This window comes from Juglans microcarpa x Juglans regia, chromosome 2D, assembly GCF_004785595.1.
Source record: "Juglans microcarpa x Juglans regia isolate MS1-56 chromosome 2D, Jm3101_v1.0, whole genome shotgun sequence".
Classification (NCBI taxonomy): Eukaryota; Viridiplantae; Streptophyta; class Magnoliopsida; order Fagales; family Juglandaceae; genus Juglans; species Juglans microcarpa x Juglans regia.
The window spans coordinates 10,278,211-10,289,056 of NC_054596.1; the positions used below are offsets into that span (position 1 = coordinate 10,278,211).

A 10,846-nucleotide genomic window follows, 5' to 3' on the forward strand; every position below is an offset into this window, starting at 1 on the left:
CAAGCATTTGCTTGATAACAGAAAGCTCATATGGTTGCACATGTCCTCCTGTCGTTAGCAATTAGTGTGTTCCCTGCGATTGTTCAATGAACTTTTGCCCCTTAATGTGACTTGTTGTTTGGTGTTTCCATTGTGGTAGAGATGTTAGAGTTTGTTTGTAGTAACCCGCGCTTAAGTGGTCAGAGAATCCATCGATCCCCTGGGTCCATCTTAGGTGGTTGCCGAGCCCGTAAACTCATTCCTGAAGGAAACCCACATGAGGATGAGTGCGATGGCTCGTTCCCGAAGGTAACTCGCTGACAGTAGTTGTGACACGAGTGTAAGCCCTCTGCGTTTCCTAGAAAAGATTCTGCTGCTGAGATACGAGTGCAGAGCATCAACCTAGAGAACTAGGCGCGATCTGAAATCGATCGCGATGGGTAGCAATTGGATGCCAAGGTGCAAGCGCGGAGCATCGACCTAAAGAACAAGGCGGGATCTAGAATCGATCGCGCTGGGTGGTGATTGGTCGCTAAGGTGCAAACACAGAGCATCCACCTAAAGAACCAGGCGGGATCTAGAATCCACCATGCTGGATGGCGAGGAGAGACTGGGACACTTAGGAGAGGTGTTCTCTCCTTTGACTATTGGTATTTTATTTGCGACGAATAGTAAAATCACCACAATAGATACTTTTGCGGCGAATTAATACTTATTAGCGGTGAATGAAAAGCGCTAGAAATAAGCCTTTTACAATATTTATGAAAAATTGTAGATGACTATTTACGGCAAATCTTTAGTCGCCAAAAATGAGCAATTCCAACAATTTTTAAAACCGTCGAAAATAGCAGTTCAGCTTTTGCAGCGACTTATGGAGCATTTGCAGCGAGTTAATATCACCACAAATAAAATTTATTTCTGAAACCGTGTTTTATTTTGGACGACTATTAAAATCACCACATGTTACAAGAAAATAGGCTATTTCCAACGATTTTAAGATCGCCGCAAATACTACTTAGGGATTAGAATTTTGCAAAATTTATGAAAATTGTACAAAATCTTGTCCGGCGACCTTTAGTCGCCGCAAATGAGTATTTCGAGCGATCTTTTATTCGTTGATAAGGACTTTTTCATCATTTTTGGTGAGGTTTTAAGCATTTGCGGCGATATTAAGACGCCACAAAAAGCTAATAAAATTAAATTGTCCGCTCGTTTTCCAATCATTTTCCTCCAGTCGTTTCGCCCCCCGCCCCCCTCCCTCCCCTTCTCTCTCCCCAACTCTTCCTTCTCAAGCACAACCCACGCCGCCGTGCGAATCTGTTGCCAACGTTCCCACCACGCCACCGCCACCGCCACCTCACCTCGACGGCCACCCCCTCCTCCCCCAGCCCGTCACCGATCTCTTGCCTCTCCGAATCTGGCATCACCCTCTCTCTCTCTCTCTCAGATTTTTCTATGTCGCCGCCACTAGGGCCGCCGTTCGCCACACCCACATGTCGACACCATCGCCAGTTCTCCATCGGAGCTCCCTTCTCCAAATGAAGGGGTTTTTTTGCGATAATTTGCTATATTTAGGACACACCTTAATTTATCTAATAGCGAGTAGTTTGTTCATGTTTTTCTCAATGAATTTGTTATGTGCTCAATTAACCAAACACGTAACGGAATAATTTGCGGGTAATTGGGAAATTCTGAATCTCCTTTGTAAGACATGCAATCATGCAATCATGCCTTTATTATTAACATAGATGGCCTTACAAACTTACACAAAGAGATTTAGAGAAAATCAAACACTATGTAACTTTTTTAAAAGACCCATTATATATATATATATATATATATATATATATATATATATTTGTCGAAGTAGCTAGCCAACACCTGCAGCTTGGCTTCGAATTAATTCACTATATATCTCTCATAATTTATTATTGTGAGAAGATTTCTACCAACAACATTTTTCAAAATATTCTCTCTCATTGTTTCTGTTAGGGTATTAAAGATATATGCACCAATATATCGTTTACAAGTCTTCACTTCCATGATTAAGAAAAATCATCGATCGTGGTCAACATTTTGTACGTAGTTTTATCATATAAAATATCCATTTTTATCAAAGATTACAAATTAATAATATCTTCGAGTAGTAAATAGCTAGCTAGCTTTTAATTATTAAAGTCTTCAGTGCACTAATCTTATAATTAATATATTTATTATTAATTTATTATTACAAATTAATAATAAATCTCAAACAATGAAACAACTTTTGCTTTTAAAAAAGTGTCGACATATTGGGTTTTCAAGGTATTATTTCATCCGAATCCCAGCAGAAACAGACAATACGTACCGAAATCCATACAATAGTACTATACAATATCTGACCCAATACTCATTAGATCAGTAGAGCCAACAGAATTTAACAAACAGTAAATGCAACCATTCCTTGCAGCAAACTGCTTAATTCACATATGTATAGAACAAAGATATGCATCCAGCATGATCTAAAATCATTTCAACTTCTATGACAAATTTTCTTTCAGACGTCGATGGCATCGTTTGCTGGATGCTTGGTAATAATTAACCAGCGCTTGAATTTGAAGAACAACTTCCCTATCCAAAATAATAGGCGGATTATGTGAATCGCACCAGCAACCACAAACACTACAGACCAAATGGGTATATAGCGTGGCCGTTGAAAATAGGTAGTCGGGTTCACCAAATCCACTGCCCTGAAATAGGTCAATGCCATTGCCCAGATTGCAATAAACATGGTTAAGGTCAAAAACCATATGAAAAACTTGTTTCTCAGAGGAAATCCACTAATTACCACAAGTAGAACGCTTAGAGCTGCAACAAAAGAGGTGGTATTGAAATACAAGAATAATTCGTAATAATAATCAGTATCATTGGAGTTCTGAGATAGAAATATTGAAGTGCCTGCTGCAATATCACCATTTTTCGAATCTTGCTGCCAAACACCACCTGGTGGGTTGATCCCAGATTGGAAAGTCACAGTTGCAATCACAGTGGCCACCAACATCAATGTGCCACGTGTCTCATCGATCCAATTGCCCTGACTCTGCAAATGTTTAACCCATCGACACAAATAAAAGTATCTCCACCATTTCCTAAACCTCGATAGATCAGCCGGCTGTTCTTCAATAATGGATTGAGCTAATTGTGCTTCCTCATCATGTAATGTTGGTAGTAGAGGAGAGTTTAGATCCTTGGATCTTCTAACACCTGCTGCCTTTAGAATGTCTTGGATTTGAATACATTTGAAATCTCTATGACAAGTCTCTGAGACATCCAAAGCTGTCATGTTGCCAATCCTATTTTTGGCATTGACCTTTCTTTTTAATTCTGGTATCGAAAGTAAGTATTTTATGTTCTGCATAATAAGTACAACAACCATCATTTCATCCAATGAGCATTTCATCCAATTAGCAATGCTACAGCCATTGAATTTGTGTCTCGAAGAAGTGTCCTGAATAGTGTATTTCATTTTTTTATTTTTTTATTTCTTTTTTCTTTTTTTCATGTATTTTTTTAATCATCATAAACATTTAAAAAAAATAAAAAATTCACAACATTATTAAAAAACACTTCCTTAATCACTAAATAAAAAAAAATTATTCGAGACACAAATTCAAAACCCAAATTCGAGACCCAAAACATTTCTATTCATCCAATTAATACAAAAAAGCTAAAAGTTCTTCACAGGCAAAAACCCAAAAAAGAAAATCAATTCAAAGATACAGAATGCTTTTTCGTGGGCTTATTTACTCATGTTTTGCATGATCAGTGTATGCAAGGCACAACAAACGACGCATCGTCTATTCTTAGGTGGTATGAAACGTCATGTTTTGTCACTTATAAAGTCCAATATTTTCACCTAACAACAAATGTTGGACTTAACACTCGTGACTATCTTTATGACTATCCATTTTATGTAAGTGATTCCTATTAATTCCCAAGTGGAGATACCAACCAACGGTCTATACCTGCATGCATCTCGATCGAGTAGATGTTGCCGCCTGAAAAATTCGATCTGTCTGGTGCTGTCGAAGCAAAATAAAACCTACAACCAAAGTACCGTATCCGAAAAAGAGTAGGCTCGTGTCTAAAATCAATTGGGAGAATCCGCACCCAAGCTGCCACTAATATCCTTACAATTGCATGGATAGTAGAAAGGAAGACCATGCGTCTATATAGCAGAAAATTAGAGCCCAAAACCAAGGGTCGTGATCTCGAGATTGGTTTACACATTGAACGTCTAGACAGAAATAAAATTAAAAAAAAAAAACAAAAAACTCCAAATGAAAAGAACGATAGTTAACCCAAGGGATCGGTCCAAGTAGTGAAGACCTTGGTTTTAAGGTATCACTTCTTTCAATGTCCAAGATTCAACACCTCATGAGTGTAAATAATTCTTTGAGACCACACTCCCTAATGAAAAATCAGCGATTTAATCAGTTTCGTGTTGGGAACCTTCTAAGAGTACTATGCACGAGATCAGGATTTATACTTCAGGTGTGAGTCCGTAGCGTCCTGCCTTGGAGAAGTTCCCGACAAAAAAAAAAACTTAAGATACATGGATTCAGGATTGGCTAACCCTTGGAATCTGGCTATGCTCCGATATCATATAGAAAATCAAAGAGCAAGAGAAAGTGGAGGCAAATTTGCACAAGGGGTTTAAGAGGTTTGACTGAGTCTGTCAAGCCTACATCAATTATTAATTAGTGTTAAGATATAAAATAATAAAATCTATAAGTTTAAACTTTTGGGACAAGTGGTGATTTCACAAGGTATCAGAGTAGAGATTCTAAGTTCGAACCCTGACTCTACATTTTACCCCGTTTAATTAAATATTTCATAAACTTATGAGAAGAGGTAGATTTTATTATTTTATATCTTAACAATTAGAACAATTAATCGAGTCTTTGTAGTTTCATGACAAGATGCATTTTTATGGAAAATCACAAGCCATTTGCTAAAATAAACAAAAAGAAAGAGAATTTAAGGATCCGTTGGGCAACACTATTGTTATCATATATTTTAAGACATTTTCTTTCTAAAGTACATCACTCAAACACAAAATAATTTTCATTTTTAATTTTCAACTTTTTTATCTAATCATTACAACTTTTCTTAATTTTCAATAGTACTTTTTCAAAATTTAAAACAAAAGTAATATTCAAAAGTAATATTCAAATAATTTTATAATTTTATAATATTTTTATTAAATCATTTTTTTCTATTATTTCTCAAAATTTAATAAAATATTTTAATTCAAATTATTTAGATATTCTAAGCTTAGATAAGTATCCAAACGGTTAAATAAAAAAAAAAAAAAAAAAGTATCCAAACGACTTCAAGTAGAAAGTCGATATGGATCAACGGGGTCAGCAAAAAGATGTAACTGATCTAGAGATTGTTAACGTACCTTCGTTTGCCCGAGCATCACAGCTAAATGCAATACGGAGTTACCATCATTGTCTTTGGAGTTGACGAAATCTTCATCATTTACGGACTCCACCAATAATTTCAGAGCATCCAAACAATTATACCGAACACACAAATGTAAAACATTGTCCCCATACATATTCACCCGAGAGAATGAGTGTGGATGGGCAATAAGCAATTCTTTTATAACTTCTACGTGTCCTCTCATTGCGGCTAAGTGGAGAGGAATTCTCTCCTCTTGATCAGAAACTAAGCACATATCGATATTGGCTTGCAACAATGCTTTCACAACCTGGGTGTGGCCCTCTGCACAAGCCAAGTGAAGGGCAGTTCGGCCTGATGAGTCCACCTTTTCCACAAGTTGTGGTTTTCTTCTTAGAAGAGCATTAGTAAATTGGAGGTGGCCAAGTAAAGCTGCTATGTGTAAGGGGGTTTCGGTGAAGGATGTGAGTGAGAGTTTGTGAAGAATGAGCCTATCCTTTTGCAACAAAGTGTCCAAGGTGCTTACAGACCCATCAAGTGAGGCTTCATACAGAGCTACTGTATAATCTTCATTACCATGACTTGCATCCATCATAGAAAGTTTCAGCTGGTATTACACCAAAGAGATTATGGACTTACTAGAGATCGGTGCAGCTTCCCTTCCCGGCCTTGTAAACTAGTAGAAAAATATGTAACCTTTAGAGCGACCAAATTAATCAGGCCAGTGTATTGGGGAAGAAAATGAAGGGCAAGAACCGTGCGCGATGACGATGCATGATGATGCTCTACAGAGCTGGCTAGGTGCTGGTACTTATTCTTGGATGATAATTTTCCACGCTTGCTCAGCACAAGGATATAGACAAAGGTTAGAGAACATTAAATATAATTTGTTGACTTACAAGCTGTGTGTTGTGTCAGCACATTAATTTGGTGTACCTACAGTATTAAAGTATTTTTTGAGAACTTTTAAAATATATTTTTTTTATTTTAGAAAAAATAAAAAAGATAATACTAATGACTCGTTTGAATAGTGAGATGAAATGCAATAGTTTTAGATAAGTTAAATAAAATATTATTAGAATATTATTATTATTTTAGAATTTAAAAAAATTGAATTGTTATTATATTTTATATGATAATTTGGAAAAATTATGATGATGAGATAGATTGAAAGTGTTTATGTATCTAAACGGATCTAAAAAAAACATGAACATTAAAAAAATGAAATGATACAAATGATAGCTGGGTACCTAACATTTTCCATTTTATTATGAAATTTATTACAATTAAAGAAAAGATAAAACACAAATATATTTTCTTAATCATTGTGAGACACATGCATCACCATGCAAATACCAAGTTTGCAAATATATTTTTCATAGAATTATAATTTCTAAGACATAGAACCAGCCAGCCATAAGTTTCCTGACTAAAGAGCACTCTCGTTGGAATAGTCAAAGTAAATTTATAAGTAGATGTGATCAATTATATTAACCGTAATATAATGGTCACTTTCCACAGTTTAATAATGGTCCTGACCCCCATTGACTGACGTACGTTTTGCTTAATTCCAAGAAAATAAGTGATATTTACACAATTAAAAAGGTAAATTTTGTGTATTTTGTTTAAAAATAGATAAATCTAAAATTTATATAAAAAAATTAATTTTTTATTAGCAGTTTCTATTCTTTTTAAAGTGAATATATGGAGCTTGCATACGCTAATTACCTAACATTACTCTTCCAAGAATGTCACCTGTCCCTTGTAATCCCTAATTACCTTTTATTGGTGATGTTTAGAGAATGATATGAAATGATAATTTTTTTAATAGTAATAAGATGATTTGTAAATAGTAATAAGATAGTTTAAGTTAATTAAGTACCTATTAGGTTTTAAGAAATGAGAGAAAAAATTAAATAAAAAATATGATAAAATTATAATATTATTATAATATTATTTTTTAATATTATTTTTATTTTAGAATTTGAAAATATTGAATTATTTTTTGTTTGTAACTTTAAAAAAATTGTAATAATTAATTTGAAAAAATTCAACCTAGCTTGTGGGTTGATTTCGCCTTTCTTAAATTTTGAATTGAATATCAGAATAATTTTTTCTATATTTATGTGATTCTCTTATATTTCTTTCTTATAAATTATCTGTTAAAACTAACTTGCAAAATAATTACTATTCTGTCCGACATCAACAAGTCTTGTTCAACTCTTGAAGTGAAGGCACCTCATACGACTCAGTCAATTGAGAGTTAGGCGGGCAGTACAGCTTTTCATAAGATGTCAGTCCAATCGGTCTAAATCAATGTGAAATAATACGTGCTGACTAATGTTAATATTCATGCATTGAATATTCAAAGTCGTTGTTGTACAAGTAAATATGTTACCCTCTCGTATAAATAGATGTGGAAATCAATGTGGATCCCAATTCATTGTCTCTTTCGCGGAAAGAGAATGAATGATGATCCTCATGCCTTGGTTCTCATCTGTTTTTATTCTAAAATCTTTTGCGTGTTCTTGATGGATACGGCAATAAAACATATTTTTATTCTAAAATCTGTTTTTATTCCAAGTCATTCTCTTTATGAGGACTCTTCTATTTTTTTTCTTCTAAATCTTTTGGGTGTTCTTGATGGATACAGGAATTAGTACCATGTGACAAAAATTTTATTACGGGAAAAGTACACAGCTTCCCACCCTCAAATTATGGGTGGGAAAGGTGTATCTCATCTTTTTTAAAGATCCTGCCACGCATTTTTCCAGCTACGCAAGCTACAACATTCATGCCATAGGACCATTCCATGAAGGCTTTACTGCGGTCGGTTGTAATTATAATTGGTTGAAATTCATGAGCACTAAAGGTTGCTTAGAGGTAGAAATATTTTATGATCAATTAATTTATTTGTAATCTTTTTTAGAATCGTTTTCATGGCAAGTAAGATGGGATTCCAATGGGTTGAAATCAATGTGGAGACAGAGCTCCTAGCGTTAAGTTTCATAAAGTCTTTCGCGCGTAGTCTCATTGTGCTAGTATTTTGCAAGCTACGACGACAGTTCATACAAAAATATAACAATAAAAACAGAGTGCATGTTGTGTGCTTACAAAGTACAGACAAGCTGATTTAGCTGACTACTTAGTGGGAGGAATTGATGGGTGGCCTCGTTTGTTTTCAAGAAACATCTCATCTCATCTCATCTCATCTTACTTCATCATTACAACTTTCTCAAATCCCCACACAAAATAAAATAAACAATTCAACTTTTTCAAATTCCAAAACAAAAATAATATTAAAAAATATATTCTAACAAGATTTTATTCAACTTTTTAACTTTAATCTCATCTCATCTCATCTCATCTCTGAAAACAAACGAGCCCCGGCAAGGTGTTCTCAATCAGACATGTTTTCAGACAAGAAAATGCTCCAGCTGACTACTTGGCTAGGTTGGCTTCGGAGGATTGTGTAGGAGCTTGGACTGAGATGGCCTCTGCCGCGCCCCTGTTGAGGGGTTTGATTCGGACAGACAAAATTGGAATTCCTTTTGTGAGAAATGCTTTGTAGTTGTCTTCTGTCATAACTTGGACAAACTTGGACTTTCTGTAGTTTGGTTTTAATTTTCTGGTTGGTTGTTGCCTGCTGTCAAAGCTGGGATGTATCTTGCTCACTCTATTACCACGGTTTCTCAGCCATAAGTGAGCTTTAATCAAATCCTGGAGGTTTTTTCCTCCTTTATTTAAAAAAAAAAAAGCTGATTTAGCAAGAAATAAAATAAATATAGAGGCATCACAATATTTCTCGATGAGGTGGCCTTCAGTGAGGCGTTTGATATGGGCCTTAATGTGTCTGTGTGTGTGTGTGTGTATATATAGATATATTTCTTTTGGGGATACATAAACATAAACGTTCTATACCTTACACATACATAAAGCTTCTACTCATAGAAAAATATATATACATTAAGCTTCTAACAACTAAAAAGCATCCATGGAAGACAGAAAAAATAATTAATTAAATTAAACTTGAGAATGAATTGACAAGTGCTGTATCTGTCCCCCCATCTAGTGTTAGTGCATCGGCATGCTGCTATCTTTCCAACTGTTGAGAGAAAGCTGCTTACTATGTAGATGCTTTGGTGCATTATTGAGAAACAGTACGTGAGGAGCCAATTGAATGTTCCTGCATATAAGGAGTATATTCCTCGTGAATAAAATCCATTTGCAAGTGGAAATCCACAATCCCAATTTAAAAGCATACCATATCTTGCAGATTGTCATGAATGTCAAAACACCCGTGTATGGCTGGTGCTTTGTAACTAAGTTGACCATCTAACTGCAAAAACCCAATCCAAAAATACTGCTTTTAACTTACAAGCATTCAATAATTTAAACAAAATTGCTTTAAATGAAGAAACTGATTATTAACCATAACCAGTCCTTGCGTGCTCTGCTGGGTGCCATATTGACCAAGACGTGTCGCGTGCTACTGGATGCAGGTATCCTTGTGGAAATGAAGATAATTTGTCAGAATTATATGCATTCTTTCTCCTGAAAAATTAGGCAAAGTTATAAACATTGAAGAACGGCATATCATCCCCTATACATTTGCATAACGTATCTTGCCTCCACAATATGTGTTGTTGTCCATGTATATTCTATTCTCACCTGTTTGTTTTTCTTCAAGTACTTTGGAAAACAGTTCTTTATTCTTGCAAATATGTCTTGTTGCTGCATATTCAACCACCAAGAATAGACTCATTTTGATAGGAAATTATCATTTTTTCAGAAAATAATTGGTTACAATAATCAGTTTTCTTGTAGTGCATGCCCATCATTTCCGCACTTAAAACTTAAAACAATATCCATTGAATGGTTTACTCTACCTCTTTTTTAATAATTTCCTTTTCTTAAACTGTTTTCACTTCTTCTTGTTTTGTGGATCAAAACGTGTCTTGAGCCATCATTAAATTGGATAACTCATTCCCTCTATTCCTCCTTCTCTTAGTCATTTATTCTTCAAGTACCAAAAGTAGTAGAAGTAAGGTCATTGTTATTTCCTTAATATAGTATTAAGGAAATAACAATGTGATCCCAAGATGAAGAAAGACTATTGAGTATGATTGTAACTTGCATTTTATCAGTAAGAGGATGACTAGCTTCTTATAATTGTTTTGTAATCAATTCCATTTGAAGTACATGATCGCTGACGCTTTCATCCTCTTTCATGCAAGTTTTACTATACTTATCAAACAATAATTGTATAAGTATGAAACCTTAATCCGTACTTTCCTTCAAATGCATCCATGGAGTTTCATAGTTTTTGGGAAGAGGAATGACTTCATCATTTATACAATGTAAAATCAAGGCTTTTGCTCAAGCAATGTTTTATTCCCTGTTTTCTCTGGTTCTTACA

At 34.9% G+C, this 10,846-nt stretch overlaps 1 protein-coding gene across 2 annotated transcripts; it reads right to left on the reverse strand.

The window, feature by feature from the left end:
- Positions 1-2,213: 2,213 nt before the first annotated feature.
- Positions 2,214-6,286, reverse strand: LOC121250484 (ankyrin repeat-containing protein ITN1-like). 2 transcript variants are annotated; one of them, XM_041149620.1, is made up of 3 exons: positions 5,426-6,277; positions 2,766-3,370; positions 2,592-2,725 (listed from the first exon to the last, which is right to left on the reverse strand). In XM_041149620.1, exons 1-3 carry the CDS (start codon positions 6,020-6,022, stop codon positions 2,719-2,721), a joined length of 1,209 nt encoding a protein of 402 aa, XP_041005554.1. In that variant the 5' UTR covers positions 6,023-6,277; the 3' UTR covers positions 2,592-2,718. The 2 variants fall into 2 exon arrangements, with proteins under 2 accessions (XP_041005553.1, XP_041005554.1); XM_041149619.1 differs by having other exon boundaries at positions 2,214-3,370; positions 5,426-6,286.
- Positions 6,287-10,846: the final 4,560 nt, after the last annotated feature.